This window comes from Zootoca vivipara, chromosome 6 (assembly GCF_965207765.1).
Source record: "Zootoca vivipara chromosome 6, rZooViv2.hap1.1, whole genome shotgun sequence".
NCBI lineage: Eukaryota > Metazoa > Chordata > Lepidosauria > Squamata > Lacertidae > Zootoca > Zootoca vivipara.
The window spans coordinates 56,071,620-56,098,384 of NC_142589.1; the positions used below are offsets into that span (position 1 = coordinate 56,071,620).

At 44.8% G+C, this 26,765-nt stretch overlaps 1 protein-coding gene across 6 annotated transcripts in view; it reads left to right on the forward strand.

Annotated features, from left to right (window-relative positions):
- The window catches only part of COL16A1 (collagen type XVI alpha 1 chain), a 129,851-nt gene extending 103,682 nt beyond the window's left edge, over nucleotides 1-26,169 (forward strand). For all 6 annotated transcript variants that reach the window (XM_035121180.3, XM_035121183.3, XM_035121185.3 and 3 more), the window contains 22 exons: nucleotides 90-143; nucleotides 1,012-1,065; nucleotides 1,655-1,708; nucleotides 1,969-2,013; nucleotides 2,569-2,622; nucleotides 7,623-7,658; nucleotides 8,864-8,926; nucleotides 11,627-11,698; nucleotides 12,615-12,668; nucleotides 13,068-13,112; nucleotides 13,687-13,731; nucleotides 14,802-14,855; nucleotides 15,583-15,636; nucleotides 17,362-17,412; nucleotides 18,551-18,640; nucleotides 18,941-18,976; nucleotides 19,138-19,182; nucleotides 19,260-19,448; nucleotides 20,506-20,572; nucleotides 22,405-22,581; nucleotides 22,964-23,041; nucleotides 24,469-26,169. In XM_035121180.3, the coding sequence (XP_034977071.3) occupies nucleotides 90-143; nucleotides 1,012-1,065; nucleotides 1,655-1,708; nucleotides 1,969-2,013; nucleotides 2,569-2,622; nucleotides 7,623-7,658; nucleotides 8,864-8,926; nucleotides 11,627-11,698; nucleotides 12,615-12,668; nucleotides 13,068-13,112; nucleotides 13,687-13,731; nucleotides 14,802-14,855; nucleotides 15,583-15,636; nucleotides 17,362-17,412; nucleotides 18,551-18,640; nucleotides 18,941-18,976; nucleotides 19,138-19,182; nucleotides 19,260-19,448; nucleotides 20,506-20,572; nucleotides 22,405-22,581; nucleotides 22,964-23,041; nucleotides 24,469-24,671 (1,620 nt within the window). In that variant the 3' untranslated portion in view covers nucleotides 24,672-26,169. The remainder of the gene's footprint in view (nucleotides 1-89; nucleotides 144-1,011; nucleotides 1,066-1,654; nucleotides 1,709-1,968; nucleotides 2,014-2,568; nucleotides 2,623-7,622; nucleotides 7,659-8,863; nucleotides 8,927-11,626; nucleotides 11,699-12,614; nucleotides 12,669-13,067; nucleotides 13,113-13,686; nucleotides 13,732-14,801; nucleotides 14,856-15,582; nucleotides 15,637-17,361; nucleotides 17,413-18,550; nucleotides 18,641-18,940; nucleotides 18,977-19,137; nucleotides 19,183-19,259; nucleotides 19,449-20,505; nucleotides 20,573-22,404; nucleotides 22,582-22,963; nucleotides 23,042-24,468) is intronic.
- The last annotated feature ends 596 nt before the right edge of the window (nucleotides 26,170-26,765 follow it).

A 26,765-nucleotide genomic window follows, 5' to 3' on the forward strand; every position in this document is an offset into this window, starting at 1 on the left:
CACCCTCCCTCCCACCCACACCAAATGCAATTAAATGAAAAGGGGACAGAAAATGCAAAACACCCCCTTTTTTGTATTTCTTCCCAAAGGGTCTGCAGGGTGAACGTGGATCACCTGGCCTCCCTGGATCCAAGGGAGAATCGGTGAGTAATGGATCCTGCTTCTAAACTTCAGAAGAGCTATAATAAAACATGCAAGGGGCTTGTCGATCTAGACTAGCCCTCCCTCCCCAACCTGGTGCCCTTCACATTTTTGGACTACAAGTCCCATCAGCCCCAGCCAGCATGGCCGTAGTAGTCCAAAACATCTGGTGAAGAGCACCTTTCAACTAGACGTCTTAGATGGATAGATGCTGTTAACTCTAGTTGAGATCTTCTTTATGTGATCATGGGTCTGAGCAGCCGAAGCAAATAGTAGCAGGTGGTTTCAGCAGGAAACTGAGTTACTAAGACAACCAGAGACATTTTTAGTGCATGTGATGGACAATCCAATATTTTGATGACTATTTTCTCTCAATGAATGGAACCAAAAATCTGTTATCTAAGGCAGTGGTCCTCAACCTTGGGCCTCCAGATTTTTGAGACAGTTCCCATCATCCCTGACCACTGGTCCTGCTAACTAGGGATCATGGGAGTTGTAGGCCAAAAACATCTGGAGGCCCAAGGTTGAGGACCACTGATCTAAGGTGATGCCCTCTATATAGATTGTCTAGATCTGGAGAGATTTTCTTGACACTTACCCAAGACCAGCATCTTACCTTCTTCAGTACAGTAATAATTTGTAACAACAACCATCTTTTGGGCAACTTACAATTATTAATGAAGATTAGAAGGTGCATTCATTTCTGACTTTTTAACATTCAGTCAGGCTTTTTGGAATGGAGTTTGCAACATGACAACAATGATCAGGGTCTTCGAGAATGCATGGAAGCAATTTATCTGGCACAGTGATGGTTGTCTGATACCACAAATCTATTGTGTGTTCATGCTTTTTCAACATCCGTTTCCACAGGGTCCCCCAGGTCAGCCTGGATATCCTGGCTCAATGGGTCCTCCTGGGCTACCTGTAAGTATGGCATGCAAAGGGAAGGGTGGAGTGGCAAATTAGGCAGGCAGAGAAAAGGTGGAGAGAGGGTGGGGAAAGTTTGGCTCCCTTGCTGGGTGGGAGGGCCTCAGGTGTGCCGCCACACAAAATCTATTTTGGTGGTGCAGGGGGGAAAAACAGATATAACAGGCAGCCAGGCCCACACGTCACAAAGCAGAAGTCCGCAGGAGAGCTGAAGTGCCTTAGGCAAAAAAACAGGCTCAAGCACTTTGTATTCAGTCAGTTTTTGCTATCCAAAATTCATTTTTATATTTTTTGCTTTTGAATAATTTTACAGCATACCCTGCTGAGGACCCTCTTGGATTTTTAAAGATTTAAGGTGTAAATTATCAAACTTGCCAGGTTAATATTTAGCATTCTCCATAATGAAAATTCCCATGTTTGTTTTGTTTTAATTCAGAATTTGAAAATTCTAAATGTAAGGTTTAAAGTTATGAACGTGGGGGGGAGGGGGGACTCACTGGAAAAGTTGACTGCCCTGCTCAATTAATCTAGTATCATGTGATGACAAGTCTTTTCCTTTCTCCTTACCTACCTAACCTACTACCAGGGTTCTAAAGGAGAACGAGGATACGTGGGGTCATCTGGAGAGAAAGGGGAATCGGTAAGCACCTGTCTTGCACCTGACTGTACATGCCTGCATGATCCTCAGAGGCCCCTCCTTGAGGTTAGGGGGATAATGATTGGAGGGTGAGTCTTTTCAGTTGGGGCACTGCACTTTGGGACATGCTAACCAATGAGGCTTGCTTTGGTACCTACTCTTACATCCTTCCTGAACTTGGCAAATATCTTCCCCAACCTGGCCTCATTCCCTGGATTGTTAACAGTATAAATGTCTCCTCTGTCTTCCCTTTGTTTTTTTAGGGTCCTCCAGGATTGGATGGTCCTGCAGGGCCCCCTGGACCAGCGGTAAGCTCACAGCTGAGTTGTATGTGTGCTCTGAAATAGCCAATCAAACCTTTAGCAGTGGGCGCCTGGTGTCACATACAGTGAGCCTGGACTTTTGCCAGCAAATGGTTCAATTGGACCACGTTAGAAAGAATTGTTGCTAACTAAATTTCACTGGCACCTTGTGAAAGACCAAATTCCACCCCCTCCCCGACCTTTCACCTTCTGATCTATTTACTACATCAGTACTTCCCAGCTGGTGGTCCGTGAGGGGTCAGTGGCACCCTTCACATAACAAAAGCTACCATAGAGATAACAATATTTTCAAAGTAAGAATTGGCTTTAAAAAGCAGGGGCTCCTCAGTACTTAGCTAATTGGGAACCACTGCATTGTGTCATAGTTGCAGTGCCCTGGAACCAGTCATGCTGCCCTAAATCTGCCTCTGCTGAAGAAGTACAACCCAGACACAGGTTTAGCCATCCCAGCAAGAACTAAATCAGCAATAAGTTTGTTGCAGGGAGATCCTTGAGAGGAGTGTCCCCCCCCCCCTCACCTTTGTGCTCTCCGTACATCAGGGTCCAAGAGGAGAACGAGGACTGCCAGGCAGCGGAGGAGAAAAAGGCGATCAGGTGAGGTGTTCCTGTATTAAACTAGGATGCTTCTAGTTTAGTAGTGGCCAAGGTATTTGGCAAGTGGGCCACAGGTCAAGCCCAGTGTGCCACATTGCTGTACTCTAGCACACTTACTATTTCTTCTTCTTCTTTCTTTGATGATCACTTGAAGCCGAGTAAGATTGTTTTCCATGAACACGGTCTTAATAGTGAGTCCTTAAGTGACTGTGGAGGCCAATTCTGGATCCACACGTCCTTCCACAGTGAAGACATATGTTTCCAGGTGGGAGTTGATCACGATGAGGGTTTGTCAAACGTGCCTTCCTCTTAGCTCATTTCTCCTTTTCACCCTGAGTTCATGCTTCTTCAAAGTCCATGACACCTTTGGTAAAAAGCAGTTCTCCAGTTGGAGCACTTGCAGGCCAGTGTATCCCAGTTATCAGTGCTTTTACTACATTTTTAAAAAAGATTTGCCTTGAGAGAGTCTTTGAACCTCTTTTGTTGTCCACCAGTATTTCGCTTTCCATTCTCGAGTTGAGTATAGAGCAGTTGTTTTGGAAGATGACAATCAGGCATCCGCACAACATGAGCAGTCCAACAAAGTAGATGTTGAAGAATCATTGCGTCGACACTGGTGATCTTTGTTTCTTCCAGTACACTGACATTAGTTTGCCCATCTTCTCAAGTGATGTGTACAATTTTTCAGCTTGATAGAATCTTTCAAGGAGCTGGAGATGGCATTTATACGTGGTCCATGTTCAGAAGTGTACAGTGTACAGTAAAGTTGGTAGTATGATAGCTTTGTAAACTTTGGTTTCCCTACAAATGCCCCAGTCCTCAAATACTCTGCATTTCAATCTGAATAAAGCTGCACTCACAGAGGTCAGGCGATGCTGGATTTCGGTATTGATGTCAGTATTGATAGGAAAAGTGATCAACACTTACCAAAGTTACATCATTAAGTTAGATTTGTGGCACTGCAGTGGTAGTTTTGTGCTTGTTGGTGCAGCAAGCGATAGGCCAAGTTTTCCATAAGCTTCTGCAAAGATATTTAGGATGGTTTGGAGGTCATCCTCTGAGTGTGCATACACTATGTTGTCATCAGCATACTGAAGCTCTGTGACAGAAGTTATGGTAACGTTACTCTTTGCTTTCAGCCTTCTCAGATTAAAAAACTTCCCATCAGTTCGATATGATTTCTACCTTGATGGGGAGTTTCCCTTTGACAATGTGTAGAATCATGGCGATGAAGATAATAAATGGAGTTGGGGTGGTAACACATCCCTGTTTCCCACTGTGAATGGGAATCCCTGTTTCCCACTGTGAATTGAGAGCCATTGTTATTTGTGATTGTTGCTGTCATGTTATTGTGGAGGAGCTGAAGGATGTTCACAAATTTCTCTGGGCAGCTGATTTTCAGAAGGACAGTTCACAGAGCAGTACAATTTACAGTGTTGAAGGCCTTAGGTCAATAACACCATATATAGGGTTTGATTTTGCTCTCTGCATTTTTCTTGAAGCTGTTGAGCAGTGAAAATCATATCCACTGTCCCCCTAGAAAATCTAAAACCAATTTGGGATTCAGAAAGGGTGTCCTCAGATATAGTTAGGAGATGGTTTGCTAAGATCCTTGCAAGAATTTTGCCGGCCATGGCAAATAAAGAGATGCCTCGATAATTTCCGCAATCGGTTCCATCATGTTTTTTAAAAAAACATTGTAAGTTCAATTCCACCTACTTTGAAGACTCCGACTTTGCTGTTTTTCATTTGGTTAATAGCTGTATACAACTCTCCCAGATTTGGAGATACTGCAACCTCATTTCTAATTTGTTTTTGTGGGATTTGTGAGAGGACCTCGGCAGCTGCAGGGGAGTTGCGGTTAAGGAGATGCTGGTAACGTTCTTTCCAACACAATGCAATAGATTCTTTATCTTTTAGAAGTGTGGTATCATCTGTTGAGTGTAGGGAGCTTATACCATAATTTATTGGCCCATAGATGGTCTTTGTGGCTCTCAAGAAGCCCTAGGCATCATGAGTATAGGCTAAGTGCTGGAACTCTTGAGCTTTTTTTATCCACCAGGTATTCTTTAGTTCTCCGGTTTTTCTTTAAACCTCAGCCTTAGCGTTGGCATAGGTTTTTTCTTAGTGGCAGTTTTATTTCTCTTTGCCAGATCTGAAAGGCCTTCCTTTTCTTGTCGATGATGCCTTGGTGTAGTTTTTGCTTCTAGCTTAACTGGAGAGAAGGCAGCAATGCAGGCCTGACTCTGTATCATAACCAGGCTCTCCTTGCTTCTTTTCATGTTTGCCACAAATTCCATCTGTCTGCAGTTATGGTGGTGTTTGTGTCATATTGGCTTAGTTTCTCTGAGGTGTGTGGATTGCGAGCTCACAGAGGAAGTTCCATGCTGCCTCTTGGTACGATTCACTGTTCTGACCTTGCCTCCTTCCAATCAGCCTCCTCATGGGGACAGGTAATTTTGCCAAGTCTCTGATTTGGGTCTGATTAGATCCCTCAGTCATGCCTGATGCAGAGAGGCAGCAGAATTACCCATGCTCAGAGGAAGCTCCTGTTGCATCTCTGCATGAATACCTGTTTGGGGCTTGCCTCATTCTGGATACATGGCCAGATCAGTGATTCGTACAGATAAAGGGGAGGTGGTTCTGAACACAGGCCATTCTTCCTCTTACTGTACACACATTTCACACAGTAAAATAAAAAAATTCCTTCAGTAGCACCTTAAAGACCAACTAAGTTTTTATTTTGGTATGAGCTTTCGTGTGCATGCACACTTCTTCACTGTTTAACACAGTGTTAAACAGTCAGTTTAACAGTCAGTTCCTGTTTAGGGAAGTTTTTAATATTTAATGCTGTATTGTTTTAACACTCAATGGGAGCCGCCCAGAGTGGCTGGGGAGACTCAGCCAGATGGGTGGGGTTACAAATAATAAGTTGTTGTTGTTGTTGTTGTTGTTGTAAGGGTGGTGTGTGCCTTCTATTTTTAATATTTTAAAAGGGTATGCTTCCCTTTTGAGACATTTAGGAGACACTGCTGTAAAAGATGGAGAAACTTACCCAGGGAGAGCCATTCTTTCCTCCCTAAAGCCTTTTTGCTAAACAGCTTAAGACCTTCTGTTGGAGTCCAACAGCATCTGCAGAGCCACAGATTCCACCATCCCTAGAGGCTGTGCTACTCTTCCACTCTTTGGTGGGGTGGGGGTGGCAGCAAAAACAGACTTGATGCAATCTGAGAAGAAACGGACACACCCACACCTGGGAAAATACAAAATGACCATTATTGGATGATGGCATTGTGCGGATATCCTATTTTAAAAAGCAAGTGAACAAACAAGCAATTCCACACTTTGCATGCTTAGTTTGAAAGTACTTAGAGTAGCTGCAAATAATTTTCCTCCTTGCATTGTGAGGCAGGTAAGAACAAAGCCTGTCAAACTGCTACCAGACAGTGCTGTGCTAGCTTAAACACTCCCTTCTGCTATGTAGTTTCCCCAATCCGGGATTTCCAACCAATGTGTCTGTTAAAGCTTGAAATCTTATTTCTTCTTGGGGGGTAATTGATCACCTGGCTTGTTTGCTGTTTCTTTGCCAGCCAAACTCCTGCTGGGAGAGAGACAATATCCTGCTGTTCATCCTTTCTGCCCTGTTACCTGCCTTGGCTCAGGAAATAATAATGAAATGGTGGTGGATGCCTTGGAAGGGGTTTTCACCCATCCCAGATTAGTTGGTGTGTCAAGGTGAAGCGGGCTTAAAGCCAGAGGAAGGGGACCCTCTATGCCATCCCCTCTCCCCACCACCACTTGTATGGGAAATGAAAAAGAGCCGCCTAACATTAATATTTATTTCCTTATGTATTATTTATTTATATTAAACATGCTTCCAGACTTTCCATAAAAATGGCCAAGGCAGCTAACACCATTAAAATGACATAAGTAAAATACAGCATAATGACAAGGAGCAAACGCAGCAGATTTTAAAAAACAACAACCAGCCCGAACAGAACAAAAGAGGCTTTTTTTAAGCCTTCATTATTTCTCTGCATCTCCCGCCTCTGCCCCAACTTCTGTAGGCTAGGCAAAAACTACACCAAACAGCGCGGTGAGTAACCATAGTTGGAATGTCAACTCCAAAATTAAGTCACAAATTGTATAATTACCACTTCTACAGCCTGACCTCTTTATAAGGTGCTTAGTACAGCATACCTTGGCATTCCCTGGTTAAGGAAGTCATTTACATCAACCCTATGAGGCAGGCTAGGTTGAGACAGGGCCAAATTCATTCTTCATTCCTGAGTGGTGAGGATTTGAACCTGAGTCTCACCAGTCCCTTCGGAGTTTTGATCTTTGCAGAGTAAAATGACTTCCATACCTCTGGAATGGGTGCAGTTGGGGGAGATGACACTCTGCTCCCTTTAAGTGTTTGGACACATAAGCCGTCCTTCCAAAGAGCTCAAAATATCTGCCAAGGAGGGTCTCTCCCTAGGCATTTTAAATCAGGGTACTTCCCAGGTCTTAACCTACCTTCCTTAGCTTCAGATACCCCTTTTCATAATTTGTTCAGGGGTAGCCAATCTTTTTTCCATCTGAAGGCCACATTCATGAGCAACCTTCTGGCAGCTGCGTGACAGTGGTGGGCAAGGGCAGGGCAGAAAGAAGGTGGGGAAACCGATGCAATTCTGACATTTGTACACACAAAAAAACCCCACAGGTTTAGCAAAAGGTGTCACAGTTGAAGGACACGCATTGCAGCCAGGAGCAGATGATGTTATGGGCTTGGCTTAGGAAGAGTACCGAAGGTTGGACATACGAGGGCTGGGGGCTCCTCACCACTGCTTCTGATGCCCCCCTAGGCTACATCATGGCCTTCAGTGCCATTAAGCTAGTATCTCCAAGCCTACAGCCCCAGAAGTTTCCTTGCAAAAATGTGACTGTACTCAAGTAACTATTTGGTCCACTCTGCTGTGGGTTTACTTGTGGCTGATCAGCATTTCCTTTCTTCCCAGGGATTTCAAGGTCAACCTGGTTTCCCAGGACCACCTGTAAGTATTGCACATCTCAAAGGAGTTTTTAGATTCTGGAGCACAGGGTGTGCCGGAACAGCACCGTGCAAAAGCAGGAGACCCACAGCCCTACCCCTCCCTCCCTCCCTCCCTGGGGATTTGGGTGGGAATTTGTGGTTATCTTTAACAGAGCAGAATCCTGAAATAAATCCAATTAAGGGAGAAGGATCTTTAGTCCTGTTTCAAGAAGGCAATCAAGATGTAAGAAAAACAAAAGCAAAACCAGCCTTTTTTGTCTGATTATTACAGAGGGATTTTGCTGGGATGATGGGTTTTCAGGAGCAGATGAGAAGCTTACAGGCAGTGGCTGGCAGAGGGTCACCATAGAGATCAGAAACATTTCAAATGGTGTGTGAAAACTATCCAAAAACAGGAATTGAAGGGCTATATCAGGAATCTAACATTTGAAAGCTTTAAGCATATTGGAGGTGTCGGCTCCTTTTCAGAAGCAAACTATCAAGCAAAAGGTTACAGGTAGGTAGCCGTGTTGGTCTGGATCGAAGTAAAATAAAAAAATTCCTTCAGTAGCACCTTAAAGACCAACTAAGTTTTTATTTTGGTATGAGCTTTCGTGTGCATGCTCTGAAGAAGTGTATCTGAAGAAGTGTGCATGCACACGAAAGCTCATACCAAAATAAAAACTTAGTTGGTCTTTAAGGTGCTACTGAAGGAATTTTTTTATCAAGCAAAAGGCAGGGCTGTCTGCGTGTGCTGCCAATTTAGCATAAGTGCAGAAGAAGCCCTGGAACATGGTGCCGGAATTCAGCTTCCTGAGAATCTCAGTTTATATATTCTTAAAAGCATATTTCTAGTGCTTACGGTTGCAAAAATCCACGTATGAGCAATGCCTGTTGAAATCTCAGAAGCCAAAGGGGTGGTCGGATAAGATTTTGAGCAGGCGGGGAGGGGCGGGAGGCAGCTCCAGTGCCTTAGCCTCTTCCTCGTTATAAATTATGCAATGCAATGGAAATTATGCAAATTTGCTTAATCTGGATAATGTATACATGCTGCAGAATTCAGCTCTTTTTAGTATAGAATTTTAATTTGTATTTTTTTCCCCTGTTTAGCACAGAACAGCCACTTTGGCCTGACTGCAGCTTTCCTCTCAAATGAAGCTTGTTTATAGACTCTAAAGCAAAAAAAGGCTTCTCAGAACAATCTATGTGTTGCTTTTTGCTTATTAGGGGCCGCCAGGCTTCCCAGGGAAAGCAGGACCACCCGGACCTCCAGGGCCTCCAGCAGAGAAGGTGAGTAGGGGAATAATAATAATAATAATAATACTCCACCTATCTGGCTGGGTTTCCCCAGCCACTCTGGGCGGCTCCCAACAAAATGTTAAAAATAGAATCAAACATAAAAACTTCCCTAAACATGTAAAACATGGCTGCACACCACCCCAATCTCTGAGCGGTGTGAGATTCCAGGGGTTCCAGGCAGTCACCTAGGATCTGTGTTTCCTTTTGGGAATGTGGCACAGCGGAGACTGTGGTGTCTTTATGATAAATGGTTTATTTACACATATATACAACCTGAGTCTATAATAGAGGGGTTCACAGCATCAACACCACAAATGGGCTCTTGCTTCTCCCACAGCTGCAGCCTTGGATTCAAACAAAAATCAGGCATGATTCTGACTCTCTGCCTTCCTAGCCTGCTGCTTCAAGTTTCTAGCCTTTAGCCCACCTAACTCTGGCATTTGTCTTTCTAACTGCCAGCTGCTTCCTTAATGTCCCATTCTTAGGGTCGTTACCTCACCAGGAAGCTAGCCTGGTTATTCCAGGAATTGAATCCCTGCTAGATCCAGGAATTAAAAGGGTCCTGGCATACATAGTATTGAAAGGATGGAAGGAAGGAGTCTCACTTTTCCTGTTAATGGCAGGGAATGGGGAAGGACTAGGCAGTGTCAGTGCTTCACCCGTGTCCCCTGCCCATTGCTGACAGGCATCTGTGTCGCCCTTTCTGACCAACCCCCTTTCCTTCCCTGCTGCTTCTTTCCCTTCTCACCTTAAAGACTCGCCTTGTAGCAAGGATGGGGAAAGCAGCGGCAGGAGAAAGGTCTTTCTCTCTGCTTCCCTCCCCTCCAGTTAGAGCATTGCCAACAACAGCCTCCCACGTGGAAGGCAGCTTTTGGGAAACATTGCCCTCCAGGCATCCCTGGAGAACTATACCTCCAATGTTTGCTGTATCCAGGGACAGTGCGGTTGAAGTGTTTTAGGAGTCCCAAGAGTGGGAGGGAGAAATAGAGACGTTTTCTGCATTCCCTCGCTCCCAGACAAATGTAGGAGAAGGGAAGGAGGGCAGAGGGAATCTGGGGGCTCATAGGGATGGGGCAAATTGCAGGAGGGCTGAGAAAGTGATTCAGCTCATCCATTCACTATTTATAATCTTTCCTCGCAAGCATTTGAAAATGCTTGGGTTTTATTTCCCCACATTGGACAGTAGGAGAAATCACTGAAAGCAAGTAGAAATTGGGGTGAGCTGAGAGGTCGCCATCCATCACTACCTGAGAGTGTGATGTTCCCTCATATGACAAGACAGCCTTTGTGGTTAGAGGGTGACCTGCTGAACCAGGAAGGAACAGGTTTAGTTGCTTTTCTCAGTCAGTTGCTGTGGGCAAGTCACAGAGTCGTTCCAATGAGAATTGTCTTCAAACCTCACGCTCTACCCATGTTTGTTGACAAAACACTATCTGGGAAGAAGGGGTCATTTATGCTACATCTTTCAGGAAAGCTCTCTAGCAGCACCAATGATAACTCTAAGGAGAAAACAGCTGTTGAGTTGCCCAGGGGGCTGGGAGGAGAGAGAAATGTAGTCGAAAGGAGCAGATCACCCCTGCTCCCTGGCCTCTGCTGACACCTGCAGCTCATTGCTAGGATAGCACCTGGAATCCTTTATAGAGGGTAAATTTGAATCTATGATTCAAGTCTTGGAGTCATAGAATTGTAGAGTTGGAAATGGAAGGGACCACAAGGGTCATCTCTTCTAACCCCCAGCAATGCAGGAATCTTTTGCTCAATGTGGGGCTTGGATCCACCTGAGATTAAGTCTCATGCTCTACTGACTGAGCTATCCCAGCAGTTACTGGAGAGTAAGCCTTTTGCTCACTTACTTGTTCGCCCCACTTTTTCCAGGCACAGAAGGGGCTTTGCTTTTGAGTTTTGCCCAATAGTTTTCCTTGCGAAAACCTGCTCTATAGCACTCAATCGGAGCAAACGTCAATTTGGGTTTTCTGTGGATTGCTGTTTGTGCCAACTGACTGTTAAAAAGCAGGTTTTTGTGGGGGAAGGTCCAGGCAAAAAAAAAACTGCACTCAAACACATATCTCTGAAGTGTGAACATTGCTTGGAGAGAGTGGAGGAAAGGAGAATAAGCCCTCTAGTGTTTAAGGGAGGTGGATATTGGCTGAAATGTGCAGCTTGAAACTGATATAGAAAGAATGGCTGCCTGAAATGTCTTGTTCAGGTAAGGCACAGCTGCTGGGGGTGGGGGGGTGAGGCTTCCAGGTACTTCTGCAATCCACTGGCACTGATTTGTGGGAATACCTATGAATCATTTGCTGCAATGCACCCCATATACCAGCTTTTGCCAACCTAGTGACCTCCAGATGGTTTGTATGGCAACTGCCATGCTGTGCTGATGGGAGTTGGAGTCCAACAACACCAGGAGGGCACCAGAAAGCCTTTAGCACTGACAGCTGTGCTTCATATACCCACCAGATATCAGCTGCCATGCCCAGGTGGTCTCCACATGCTCTTCCAACCTCCCCCGATTCAAATTACCCCCCACCCACTTGAATTCCCCAAGGAAAAGATAGTTAACAGGAGGAAGGCAAAGGAATCACGAGTGCATCTGTCACACCCAGCTCCCTTTTGCCTCTATATTGGTTTATTCTCCATGCATGGCAGCCAGAGCAATCTAATCATTTGGTGTTGTGTGGGTTTTTACAGGGTAGCGATGGGATGCGTGGCTCTCCTGGCATGGCAGGCCCACCAGGGCCTCCAGGACCCCCTGGGATACAAGTAAGTATGCTGATCGCTCAGCAGTTTACAGATCCTGAACATGGATATGAGACAACTAGGCTAGATTAGCCATGATACTAAGTACTCTGCAGGAAAAAAAGACGCAGCTCCACAATGAAGCCTCTGTTATGGTAGGTATTTAGGTGATGCAAGCCAACCCCATCCTGCACTTTAATTTTCTTAAACTCTCTGAAGATTCTCTGCTGCTCATGACTGGAGTGTGCTTTTCTGGGCAGTTGTGATGCTTATTGGCTCACATGCACCTGTGATGGATGGAGTGATGGATGCTTCTAACAAGGAGACTTAATTTTTCATGGGACACTTCAGGCCCTCTTACGGCACACCAATATGCCCTAACATGGTAGTAATCACTGTGTCACTTAAATAATAGCTCGGTTCAGACGTCACAATAAACCATGGCTTGTGCTAGTGATTAGAACCCAAGCCATAGTGTGTTCTGCCAAATATTCAGCAAGCAAACCATGGTTTAGAGCTTCTTGTTAGCTTTCATTTTCCACCCTCAGATTTTTAGGTTGATAAATTCACTCCTATATCCATGGTGCAACTGCCTCAGAAGCTGGAGTGATAGCTGTAACTATGATTTGTTGATTCCGGCATTGCGCCAAACAAAATTTGCCACAAACCATAGTTTACAAGCTAGTTTCAGCCCATTGTTTCTCACTTGGCTTGAAAACTATGCATTATCAGCTCAAACATTACCCCAAAACACAGTTAAGCTTCCTTAGTCGCCGTTTAGTGTAACATCTGAACTGAAACTGAGCCAATGTCTATGAAGCCCATGTGCATGCTTATACTGTAATACAATATGTAAATATAAACTGTTGCCCATGCAATCTGGATTATCTATATGACGGTGCAAGGAATGAAGGCATCTGTAACCTGAGTTTATTTCTAGGGTCCACCTGGTTTGGAAGGACTAGATGGGAAGGACGGAAAGCCAGGGCTTCGGGTAAGGATGTGAATCCCGCTAAATGGTGGCAACATCTTCACCTACAACTTATTTTGGACTTTTTTAAAAAAACAAAACAAAAAAAAACATCAATTATATTGTGTCTCAGAATTACTGGTGAGCTCAGCTCTGCCTCTGATCTGACCTTACCCCATTGGGCATTGATTGCTTGGGGCTTCAGCCCCGTGAAACCAAAAAAGAGATGAAAAGCATAGCGTTCTGCTTGACTCCATAACTGCATCTGGAACAGCAGCCTAAACCCCTCCAGTGGGGCTGGAGGAGTGATGGCTGCTTCCTTTGCATGATTTATGCTTCGGATAGTGTTAAGCCTCCCGGTACAACCCCCACATTTGCACCAGCATCTGCCCTTTGTTGGTACTAACTTATCATTTTCTCTAGGGTGACCCAGGAACTGCAGGACCTCCAGGAAGGATGGGACCTCCAGTAAGTTGCAGGTCATCTTATGACCATGTTGGACCTATGGAAAGTAGGGAACCTTAGTCCCACTGCTTTCCCCATCAGGACAGCCTCTTTTCCCACTGAAAGAAGCTGGTATTGACAAGGGCAGTAGTACAATGCCCTTTAAGTAATCTGCAGCCGCTGTACCTTCAGCTTGAAATGCAGACATTAGCAGGTGGCAATGCCATTTATCTACATACTGTGCAAAGCTTCACTGGCCAATTTCTGGAGGTCAGGGTGTTGTTGTTAAAGGTGCAAGAGCAAGCTGGGATGGGTGTGTGTTATGTTCTGTCCATTGGCAACTGTAAAAGGGGATGGGGGATTGGATCCACAGCTGTGGGTCTAGAGCTTAATTGCTCAGCAATTATGAGAGTTACTCTAAAACAGCCTTTGCCAACATGGTGCCCTCTAGATGTTTTGGGCTACAGTTTCCATCAGCCCTAGCCAGTGCTGGCTGAGGCCAATGGGAATTGTAGTCCAAAGTATCTAGAAGGCACCAGGTTGGCCAAGGCTGCTCTAGCAGCTTCAATGAAAACTCTATTTTATTTTCTCCTTCTAGGGCTTCAAAGGGAAAACAGGTCACCCCGGTCTCCCGGGACAAAAGGTCAGTGACTGCAAGCATCATTATGTGATAGGAGCTTTTGAGGGGGGGGGGCAGAATTAAAATAAATCAATGCTATCTGTAAGATGGGCCCAGTAAAGAATACGGAGACAATTCCATACAGAAGTGCAAAAAAAGGAATGCTCATCAGACAGGGCCTGTCCAAGACAATTTGGTACCTGGAGCAAAGGCATAAAATGACACCCTCTCCATGCAAGGACAGAAAGGGTAAGTAAGGTTCTACATCAGGAACAAGGGGGGAATAAGGAACAAGAATAAGGAATAAGGTTCTACATCAGAATAAGGAATAAGGTTCTACATAAGGAATAAGGTTCTACATCAGGAACAAGGGGGGAACATTGGTACCTGCTACCCCTGCGGATCCTGCCGCCTGATGCAGTCATCTTATCTTGCCTCATAGGTGGGCTGACCCTGATCATAGAACATGGTTGTGGGTTAAGAATTCAGTTTCCTGGAACCTCAGCTTTCATTTAAAAAACAAAACTGCAAGTTTCATGTTATGGTAGCGGCAGTAGGTGCTAGAAGACTGGCTAAATAGGCTCTCCTGTGCTCAGGGAGCCAGAACTTTAGAGGGAGCCCTGCATGCCTTCTTTCTTCCCACCCTTGATAATTAGCAGAATAAATCATGAAAATTGCAGGGAGGGGGGGTGAAACTTAGTAATGTGAAGGAAAGCATGCAAATGTACTTGTTTGATCTGTACAGACCACAGGATTCTTCTTGCAGAATCTGGGTGACCTATTTTTTCCTAGTACAGAGTAGTCAAACATCAAAGGTGTTCTGAAGCAACAGGCTACGAAATATTTGGGGCAATAGCCCTCCAGTGTTCTGCAGCAGAGTCCCAGCTTTGCATGTAGAAGATTGCAGATACAACCTGCAACTTACTCAATTGAAACATCAGTCGTGCTAGTGCATTGAGAGGCATGTGCAGCAATCATAGCAAGCCCATCCTCCTATGGATCTATGTTGTTGGGGTCCCCAGGACCAGACTGTGTCAGCTTTTTGTGGAATATCCCATATAAACATGATGAACCATGCATATGTTACTTCTTAGGGTGACTGTGGCACTGCAGGGCCACCTGGGAATCCTGGCCGAACTGGAGCCGAGGTGAGTTTTCAGCATGCCACCAGAAGTATGTTGTTTTTACAGGTCAATGCTCTGGGCACACAGCACAAGACTGTGCTCTTTTATTCTGGATTTACAAACTGATGGAGTTAGCCACTAAATCCAGCCCACAGCTCTGATGCACAACGGGCTGTTCTATCCCTGTAACACTCATGCTACGCCCCATTGCAGTACCAGCTGCATGTGTATATAGCAGTCACTTTCCTGGGTCAGGGACTTAAGGCGAGGTCATGCAGGTGAAGCCTGGGGCTTTGCAGACAGCAACAATGATAAACAGGCTGGGATTGTTAAGGAAGCAGGGCCAAACTAAAATATGAGTATAGTTCCTATCCTCATACTGTGCAGACTTCTTATTTCTCCGATGTAAGGGAGTGGCAGCCATTCCCCCAATGGGGAAAAAGAACTTGGGGACCTTGTTGCTGTGGGGATGTTCATTTGCCAGCTCCTCCCTGAACACCTTGTGACATGCAGAGCATCCTGCAGTGCAATCAAGAGCAGATGATTCACAGAAGGGTGGCTTGCAAGAGTGAAAAAATCAGAGTCACTGGCCAATCTGACCTGGGTATAAGAATGTATATACAACATGTGCTTAAATCCTACGATATGAGCAATCTGAAGATGAATCATTAGTCTCCACTGAATAGAGACATCTGTCTGCTCTGACTTTCCATGTTATCCTTCAGCTTTCTCTCTCTCTCTTTTCCCTCAGGGAGAGCCAGGCCCTATGGGACCTCAAGGCAGACCAGGTCCTCCCGGCCACCTTGTGAGTCAAGATACTTAATTCTCAGCCTTTACGTGATTGTTATTGGGGCTCAGGCTGGGTCTGAGTCACCTGCTAAAATCAGTTCCTGCTTTCCAGAAGGTCCATGATGTGTGGATTCATGGGAAACATTATGCAAAAGACCATGCAGCTAGTTAATTTTTCAATTTGGGTCCTTTCTCACTTTTCAGGATTCCTTAAAAAAAAAAACCAGCAGAACAATCTGCAGCTGTGCTTTCTGCACAACCTAATGTGGAAAATAAAAACAAGATCCCTCCCCATAAGAATAGTAGTTGCACTTAGGAAGTCCTGTGAATAATCAGAATAATATATTGTAGTTGTATATTCTTACCCCAATGCAGAGAAAGTTAGACATTGCTAAGTCGCATTGAAAATGTCAGGGTTCAAGTTACAGCTCATCCACACTTCTGTTTGCCCTGCCACTTTCCACCAGGAAAACCTACAGTTTAGCGTTGAATCAGAGCAAATGGCAGTCAGGTTTTCAGCAGATTGCTATTTGTACCAATTTATCGCTAAAGAGAAGGCTTTTATTTCATCCCTTTTTCAGTGGGACTTAGCTGGATCAGGGCCTCTGAGATTTCTGCATGTCAAGTTTGGACAGTGAAAATCTGCTAGAAAGTTGGATCTTGGAAAGCCAAATGCAAGTCCCATCTTGACTTTGAGTTCATTGCATAGCCTTGGCCAACTTTTGGCTCCAGCATGGATAGATGGGTTATCGGAGAGCTGAATGTACTGGAGGCTGTGAAGCTCTTTGGTAGTTTAGAAGTGGGATATAAAACCACACACAAAATAGAATCACCTTTAGGACCAAACTCGATTTGGGAGGCAGCCACGTTTATTTCTTCACATGGCTGCAACACTCGCATATAGAGCAGGGCTGGATTGATCTGTACATTAGAAGGGGCATAAAGCAAAAGGGAGCCAAATCCTGCCTTGCCTTATCCACTGGCGGAGGAAGAGGAGTGCAGGGGAAGCGTACCAGCCCCAGCAGCACGATCCCGGTGGGGTGCCATCGCAGCTGCCCCCCGCCCGCACTGGGCACCACACCCCGAGGATGCACGCCATGCCTCTGCAGGCGGCACGCCACGGCTCCAGGACACGCACCAGTCCCACCCCCGCCTGCTCTCCGCCACTGGCCTTATCATACACAGTTGCTTTGGGTGCTCTTCTCCCCAAACTGACTCCAATACCACAAGTGAGAAAAGGTGAAAAGTGGGTAGTGGAGCACAGGGATGAAAGACAAGAGGAGAGCTTGGCTCCCTTCACCCGTGTCCCCCACTTGATATAAATAAAGATCCATCTTCCCCCATGTGAGTGAGACAGACCTGTGAACAACAAGCCTCATCTGGTCCACAGTCAGTGAGCGATGTGAGAGAGTGAATGAAAAATGTAGCTTCGCAAAAGTGCAATAAAAGAGCACTTAGAATCTCAGCTCTGTTATCGTTTTAAAATTTTACTGCTGGCATAATTATTCCGCTCTGCTTTATAGTTGATTTTGGACACATTTTTAATTTGGATTTTAGGTAGCATTTCAGAATATCTGAGCTGCCTTGTGGGTCTTTTTATGAACCAAAAGGCAGGGGTAAAGCACTAATAAATTCCTAAATAAAAAACCCCTAGTGTGTGTTTCCCCATCAGTTTTCTGTCTGTACTGCATTCCCTGGTTAATCCTGTTATTAAACTTGCTGTGTTTCCCTGCCTCTTCAGGGTCCCCCTGGAAGCCCTGGCCAGCCAGGCCCAGCAGGACTTTCCGGAGTTGTGAGTATCATTCCTGCTACTGTTGGCTCCCTGTTGGCAGCTGCTGCTAGAGAAATGGTCAGCTTCCATTTCACATAAATAAGCAGCCAATGTCATAATGCCACTATAGAAAGCTATGGTGCAGCAACACTTAGCATACCATGTGCAGTTTGGTCATCATATCTCAAAAATAATATTGCAGAGCTGGAAAGAGGCAACCAAAATGATACTTAAGCAGAGAGGGTAGTGTTTGGCGGTTTTAGTTTAGAAAAAACGGGGACATCATTGAGGTGTATAGAATTATGGAAAAAGTTGGTAGAGAGACTTTTTCTCCCTCTCTCATAATACTAGAACCCAGGGTCACCCTACGAAGCTGAATGTTGGAAGATTGAGGACTCACAAAAGGACGGGCTTGTTCATGCAGTGTATAGTTGAATTATAATGAATTGGCTACCACCAAATGTGGTGATGGCCACCAAATTGGATGACTTTAAGGGGGGGGGGATAGAATGGATGAGGGTAATATTCCTATGTACCACTATGTACCTCTGACTACCAGTTTCTAGGGAACAAAGTGGGAGATAAACTACAGTGAAACTGCATGTTGGAGGTTTTGTGAGAGAAGTCCCATATACAGTGGATGCTCGAGTTGTGAACGTGATCCGTGCATGGATGCTCAGGTTGTGAACGTGATCCGTGCAGGAGGCACGTTCGCAACCTGCAGTGTTCACAACCCGCAGCGCCATGTCTGTGCACACGTGGGTTGTGATTTGGTGCTTCTGTGCATGCACGAGCACCGAAACCTGGAAGTAACCCGTTTTGGTACTTCTGGGTTTGGCGCAGTGCGCAACCCGAAAACACAGAACCTGAAGTGTTTGGAACCCGAGGTATGGCTGTATACAAAATCTACTGAGAGTCAGCCCGCATTGCTCTGAACACAGCCTTGGGGGAGAGTCCTTATTCCAGAGTTGACTCTGGAATTAGCTAGACACTACAGAGGCCTACATTGGGGTAGACATATTGATGCTCTCCAACTCCCATCATCCCTGACCATTGGCCATGTTGGCTGGGACTGAGTTGGAGCCCAACATCATCTTCTTTCCTGCATCTTCTTGGCTGCTTCTAGAGGTATTTGATGCCTAAAACCTTCTCTCCCCAGGGGCTGAAGGGTGAGAGGGGATCGCCTGGGGAAAGAGGTCTCAGTGGGATTCCAGGCCAGCCAGGCCCACCGGGTCACCCAGGCCCACCGGTAAGTGTGGCGGGTTGGAATTGGAATGCCTTGAGATCAGTCTGCTGAAAAACTGTGCAGCCAATCTTTTGTTTGCCTTTTAAGGGCCAGCATAGTCCAGTTCGTTGAATGTTGGGTCTGGACTAGGGTATGCAAGTTCAAATCCCAGCGTAGCCATGTAGCGCATTTGGTGATGCACAAAGCCCATATGAGAAGAATATGAGATCTTTACAAACCATGATTTATGGGCCTAGATTCAAAATGAAAAGAAAATAACCTTTTGCTTCTCTCTCCCCGCCCCCGCCCCCGGTTGATTCCTAGGGCGAGTCAGGCTCAGACGGACAAGTGGGCAAAGAGGTATGGTAATTGTGGTCTCTGCAGTCTTCTTGAAGACCTTCCCTCTTTGGCAGGTTGGGGGGGGGCAGTGCCAGATGAAGCCTGCCCTGAGCATGTCTGTGGGGCAAAGCATGGTGAGTCTTTATCTCCATGGTTATTGCTTCCCTTTTCCCTCTCACTAGGGTGCAGCAGGAAAACCAGGCCCTCCTGGACCCTCTGGACCAAAGGTAAGTGTGATGGCTGAGATCTTAGTATTAGTCTCCAATCCCGTGAAAATGACTCATGGACATCTCTTTTCTTCCAGGGTGAACCAGGGTCTGTAGGGGAGAGAGGACACCCTGGTGAGAAAGGCAGAGCTGGGATGCCAGGAGGGCCAGGAAAGAGTGGCGAGATGGGTCCTATTGGGCCACGCGGCCCCTCTGGGGAGAGAGGGCAGCCTGGTCCTCCCGGTCCCTCAGGAAGTCCAGGGAACCCAGGATTGCCTGGAACCATGGTAAGAGATGGGGAGTGTGTGGCTACTGTTTGAGGGGCACAATGGGAGACTGGAATGCCAGGCAAGGTTTCCAAGCAGGGGTTGGTGCTGTCAGTAGGGGTGAAGTGTTTGGCTGTAGGCCAACTTTAATAAAAAGAGACATAACTGATTAATTACAATGTAATACAAAACCAGATGCTGTACATACAGCAGAAGTCCCAAATCCAGCCCCATACTAAGACTTGATTCTGATTAATGCAATATAGAGGGGAAAGACCTCACTCAGCTGGGTACTTATGTCACTACTTTCAACCTACTTAAAAGAGTTTCTGTGGAATTAAAAAGCTGCTCTGAGCTCCTTAAACAGAAGGGCTCAAATGCAAAAAGGGAAAACAAATCAGTAGTACAGTGGTACCTCGGGTTAAGAACTTAATTCGTTCCAGAGGTCCGTTCTTAACCTGAAATGGTTCTTAACCTGAGGCGTGCTTTTGCTAATGGGGCCTCTTGCTGCCACTGCTCCGCTGGCGCGCAATTTCCATTCTTATCCTGGGGCAAAGTTCTTAACCTGGAGCAACCACTTCCTGGTTAGTGGAGTTTGTAACCCAAAGCGTCTGTAACCCGAAGCATCTGTAACCTGAGGTACCACTGTATAAAATTCTGCCTAATACTGTGTGCGGTGAGAGCAGGTCAAACCCAGGGCCTGTGACTGAGAAGTCACCTTTCTAAATTTCTTAGAGTGTTGTCTGGGGCTGATGGGAGTTGTATTCCAAAACATCTGGAAGGCACTGGATTGGTGAAGGCTTTATGACCCACCTGATTTGACAGCAAATGAGTGACAGCTAAGGGACAGGTATCCAATGGAATGGGTTGCCTGAAAAAGGTGCAGAGTAAGGGGAAGAAACTATTAATGCTGAAAATTGCTTAGGATATACCATGGGAAGGTTCTTGGCACAGACTATTTAGAGGACTACAAAAGTAACAGACTCTGCAGGGTTAGCGTTTTCTCTGCCAGTGTGTCTCTTTCCTGCTAGGACAGAGAATGACTTCTGGCTTTTCTCCTCCTCATTTTTCTTTCTAGGCGGATGCCATCAATTATGATGAAATTCGGAGGTTCATCAGACAAGAACTGAACAAAATGTTTGATGGTTAGTGGCAAACATTGCTGGGGTGGTAGTGGCAGCCATATTGAGTGGGGGGGAGAGATGCTGCTTTGATAGAGAAAAGGACCGTATTCCCAGTAAGCGCCCCAGAAGAAGGTTGTCTTCGACCGCAATGTGTTTGGGCTTTTTAGAATCTTTACAAGCATGGTGTTTGATAAAGAATGAGCTCTTGGCACAGCTTTGAAACTCCACCTTTTCCACCTTTGACTTCTACCGCACAGAAATATCATCTCATGGCTTTGCCATTTGGCACCATTGAGCAGACTGAGCTGTAGCTGTTCCTTCCTTATTGGATAAGTTGGACAAATCTTTTAAGCAGTGGCAGCCCTACCATGATGCAAGATGATGTGGCTACCTTGGTGGTCAGATTTCTGTAGGGTACTGTGAAGAGCAGTAGAGTGAGAGACCTGTGCAGATTCTCTTCATCTCAGCGAGTCATGTGCAGAAGAATATGCTGCTGGATACATTCTTGCACCTGCCCTGATTTTTACGAGCTTGTTTCTCATGGCTCCCGAACAAATAACAAGGATTTAAACTTGTGAATGGACAAAAATAAATCCCTGTATACATATAATTTAGCCTACCGTTCCCAGGTTGAAGGAGAGGGAGGTAAAGCCATGGAGGACTGTGACTGAGTAGTAGACCATCTGCTTTCCAGGCAAAGTCCCAAGTTCTATTAAATCCCTGACATCTCTAGGCAGGCCTGGAACAGATTCCTATCTGAGAACCTGTAGAGCTACTGCCAGTCAGTGCAAGAAATATTGAGGTACATGGATTAATGAACTGACACAGTGTAAGGTGGCTTACTGTATTTCTTTGTCCCTATGATTGCTTCACTGGAGCCAAAGTAGCTTCCGTTAAAAACTTAAAAGACCCTCTTAGCCAAGCATCCTTTTCTCCCAGTTGCCGGCCAGCCCTGCCTTTGGGAAGCCTGAGCACAACAGCACCCTACCTGCCTGCAGTCCCCAGAAAATGGTATTCAGAGACATACTGCCTCTGACATTGGTGGCAGAACGCCGTAATTGTAGCTAGCATCTATTAATAGCCTTATCCTCCATGGATTCATCATCCACGGTTGATATTGTGGATATGGCTTTAAAAGGCTAAAGCTCCTCTCTGCTTCCCCTTTCTCAGCATTATATATCACAGTACACATTCTAGAACAGAAGCTTCTTCCATCATTCCCCTAGCTGAGACCCAACCTGGGATTTATTTATTTCTAGTGGGTATATAAACCACCCTTCAAGGTTCTCAGGGCATTGTACAATTTTAAAATAATAAAACAGATAGGATAAAATTCAATAAAAGGACAATACAAAATCACAGGAGCTGCAGCCATAAAATTCAGTAGTCAGTATAATCCAGCAAAAGTCATAAATACAGAACTTAGATCAGCCATAAAACAGGCTTGAATGCCTGAGCATTTTTTAAAAGTCTTTTGCTTAGTACCACATATATATATATATATATATATATATATATATATATAGTATTCTTGCTATTGTGAACAGCTCTGAGCTTCCCAGAAATGTAGCATACGAATATTCAATTAACAAATAAAAACCAGTTTAAGCGAGCTTCACTTGCATGGCAGATTTCATATATGGGGTGCCACAACTAAGAAGGTCCTCTCCCTGGTTACTATCTGTCTATTTCCCATAAGTTACCCAATAGAAGGCGCCTGTTGTGGGTGGACAACCTTCCCTGCCACTAGCCTGGGATGCTAGGAGAATCCACTGGGCTCAAGTTCCAAAATGAACCCTCCCAGATGAAAAACAGCAAAGCAAACACTGCTCCCTCTTTATCTCCTCCTGCAGAGCGGATGGCATATTACACCTCCCGGATGCAGTTCCCAGTGGAAGTGGCTGCCCAGCCAGGAAGACCAGGACCTCCTGGTAAAGATGGTACACCTGGACGGCAAGGGTCTCCGGGTCCCCCAGGAATGCCAGGACAGATTGGGAGAGAGGGTCGACAAGGTGTGCCTGGAATGAGAGGTATGCACTTCCATTTCTGTCCCTGATAGTGACAGGCTCAGAGGGCCTCTTACACCCTGCAGATTAATTTGTTTTTGCTCATTTCAATGACAGCCTAAGGATTTGGACTGTAGGATGTTCTAGGTATTCTTGCAGTGAATGATTTATTCCTTCTCCTTGCTAGCAATTACATCTACCCAATTTGGCATGAAACTGACCTGTGTTTAGCTATTGAGAAGACACGAGCATTAGCCTTCAGTATCATAAAAGACCTACATTAGCAGCAACCTAATGCAATGAGAACAAGGCTCTGTGCTTCTGATACATGGAGACAATTCTGTAGGTGCTGATGGTGGATCAATCACCTTGCAGCTTCTATTCCTTTTTCTTTCTCTTGGTGCAGGTGAGCCAGGAGCCAAAGGTGAAAAGGGAGACAAAGGGATTGGAATCATGGGAGAGACTGGCCCTCCGGGTCCTCAAGGTACAGGCCGCCTTTTTTTTCTTTTTATTATTATTTTATTTATATTTTGACATAGTAATAATAATAAATAAAATAAAAATGTGTGTACTCCCCCCTCAAGACCATTCCATTGCAACTATCCAACCTCCCAAAATTTCAACACCTCTTGCGATGGTTTGACCCCCTTTCCATTTTAACAGTACAAATTCTACAAATACCTTCCATATCTCCTCAAAATCATTTCTGCTGCAAATTCCCCATCTTACCTTAATAGCTCATGTTAATTTATCATTAACAGCTATACCCCCACACCTCTTTATACCACTCTTCCATTTTATATTCACCTTGCCCCTTCCACTTCTTAGCTATAATAACTTGTGCAGCTGTCAATAAATTTGTGAGCAAGTCCTTCATAGCCTGTGAACCTTCCACCCCACCGTAAATGATTATAATGCTACCTCTGGACTTTCTGTCAACCTTAACCCAGTGATTTCTGTTATCTCCTTAAAAACCCTTTGCCAAAAATAAAGATAATTTTTAAATGTACATATTTACACCCCCACCACTTGTGAACATAAGTCCTGGTTTCCTGAGTCCTCCTTTTCTTCCTGCACCATAACAGGCATCCTTTTTAAAGCAACTTGTTTACTTGATTTGGGTATGTGTATACACACATACACACGCACATCATAAGAGTGAATTAGTTAATATGGAATGTAAGGGTGAGTTCTTTTTCTGTAACTTTATAGAGATATAAATGTGGCACTGTGGGTTAAACGACAGAGCCTAGGGCTTGCCGATCAGAAGGTCGGCGGTTCAAATCCCTGTGATGGGGTGAGCTCCCATTGCTCGTTCCCAGTTCCTGCCAACCTAGCAGTTCGAAAGCACGTCAAAGTGCAAGTAGATAAATAGGAACCGCTACAGCGGGAAGGTAAACGGTGTTTCCGTGTGCTGCTCTGGTTCGCCAGAAGTGGCTTTGTCATGCTAGCCACATGACCCGGAAGCTGTACGCTGGCTCCCTCGGCCAATAACCCGAGATGAGCGCCGCAACCCCACAGTCGGTCATGACTGGACCTAATGGTCAGGGGTCCCTTTACCTTTACCTCCTTAGAGATTCCTGGCCTTCTTCCTCCTCCATGCTCTCACTGCCTGTTCACTTGCCCTCCCCAAGCATGCAAGCAATGATGAATGGAGATAAAGCCTCGCCCTCCACTTCTGGTTGTGCAGATTTGACCCAGAGGGAGAGGGCAAGTGACATGGAGAGTAGCTATAGTAATGAGGAGGTGGGCCTCCTCAGAAGGGACTGCAGCTTGCCCAAGCAGTAAGGACTGTGAAGGAGGTGGGAAGGATGTGAGACTTATTCCCAGAAGCTCCTGCCCTTCCAGAAAGTGGAAAGCACAAAACATGAAGCTTATGAAATGACCCTCTTTCTCATTTTTTCTCGGCAGGGATCCAAGGACCACCAGGGTATGGCAAGATTGGTCTTCCGGGACCTATGGGACAGCAGGGCATCCCAGGCATCCCAGGACCCCCAGGGATTACAGGGCCGCCTGGAAAAACAGGTCACTGCAACCCTTCAGATTGCTTTGGCATGATGCCTCTGGAACAGCCAATGTATCAGCCCAAAAACATGAAGGGGCCTTTAGGCTGAAGCACTGACAGGTTTTCTTCCACAAAGGACTCCATTGGGATTCGCCAAAGTTCTGGTCCTTGTGACTAGTCATGAATGATTATTTTTTCATTGTTGTTAATATTTTGACTATATTTTTTTTTTCCTCCAGTGGGGTTCAACCGTTCATAATGATATTTTGTTTTTGTTTTGTTTCAAAGACAATGATCCAAGCATGTGTGGCTGTGTGTATGTTTGCCTCAATATTCTAAAGGGAAGTTGATTTTGTCATCTGTGTTCAGCAAAATACATTTCAAAATAATGCTTCAGTCTTTCCATTGCTGTGGGCAAATAATGGGTGGATTATTTCCACACCTCTTCTGTTCGTTAGGAATGAATTATTATCCTTTCAACAACATGTGCAAGTGCATATTCCACCAGGAAATTCCAGCAGCTGTGCAAAAAATGTGGAACTGCTCCTATTGTTAAGTTCAACGGAACTTGTGTGAATTCGCCTCTTTGTCATAAGTGTAGGTTAAAACGGGAAAGAATGTGGAGGGGTGGATATGAAGGGTGGAGTTCTAAAATGGAATTAACATTGAAATTCTGTTTATGCCTACTCTGTAGCAAGCCCCATAAATTGACTGGGACTTGCTCCCAGGTGAACATTGGAGCTGAACAATACTGAACCTTAGTTATTCTGTCTGCAGCAAAAAATATCAGGCACTCTTGCATCTAAAAATAACTGAAAAATCAGTTCTATGTGATACACACACACACACACACACACACACACACACACACCAATTTGTGTATTATGATGTAATTACATTTTTGTCCAAATGAGAAAAACTCTAGTTTCTTCCATTTCTATTGTACGTAATGTGAAACTTGGCCAGGGGCAAGGGAGAGGGAGTATACCTTTTTAATATACTGGAATCAGTGACTTTTCTTTAATGTTACTGAAGCATCAATTGTTTACTTTTCATAAAATATATTTTTCACCAAAAAAAAAACCAACCAATGCTTATCCAAAGTTAAAGATTTTACTGACTGCTGGAATCTCTGGGCATTAGAATTGGGAGATTTTAGAGTCAGATGAGAAACTGTGGTCAAACATCACTTTTGCTCTCCCTTAAAAAAAACACACCACACCCCTTCATGGTAACCAACTCTTTCATGCAATGGCAGACTGGGGAAATGTGTTTTTTTAATTAAAAAAAAGCTCAGAAATTCCCCCCTCCCAAATATCCTCTTGTTCTTATGTGCCTTCAGACCTCAAGTTACTTTATTTTGGAAATAATAATTGGCTACCAAGCAAGCTGTTTGTGTTGCTATGTAGCTTTTGTCAGCTATTCGTAGACTTAAAACTAACTAGGTTAGAGGAATTGTGAGCATCTCATTGCAATAGCAGTTTACATGAAATGTGCCCCTTAACAGTCTTGATAGAGGAGAGTAAGTAGTGGAGTCTTTCCGCAGCAGAAGAACCTTTCCTTATGGTTAGCCATGCTATTTAAATAAATGATGCCTTGTTTCCTAATTGGTATTTGGCTCACTTTCATTTCAACCCTTTGGCTCACATGCTGTGTTTAAACCTAGCAGATTACAACACACTTTTATGCTGTTCCATGAACAATGTCCTTTTACCAAATGGACTCTGCAGCAGCAAACAGCCAGAGAACGGCAAGAATTCTTGTTTGACAACCAGCTTTGGTCCTTTTGTTAGAAAACAAGGGTTGTAATTAGAAATAATGGCTGCAATTACAAAATCTTGGCTCCAAATGTGAAAATATGGTGGTTAAGTAAGGCTACACTAGGTCAATCACACAAGGGAGGGTTTTTTCCCATTCTTTTTTCTGAACAATCTAAAACTTAGTTTGACAATTTACACACAAATCTCTTGTCTAATTAGAGGGAGACCTATTTCACCAAATCTAGATGCATCAGAAATCATATTCTGATACTCCAGGATATATGAAATTGCAATAACCTTGTTCTTGGATGAAATGGATTCGTTTCACAATAATCTTGAGGCTACTAGACTACTGAAATTGCATTGTGTGTGCAGGTTTCTTGGATAGTCTGGGAAATCAGCTTCTGCCTTCTGCATAAAAGACAGGATGTTGATCTTCACTC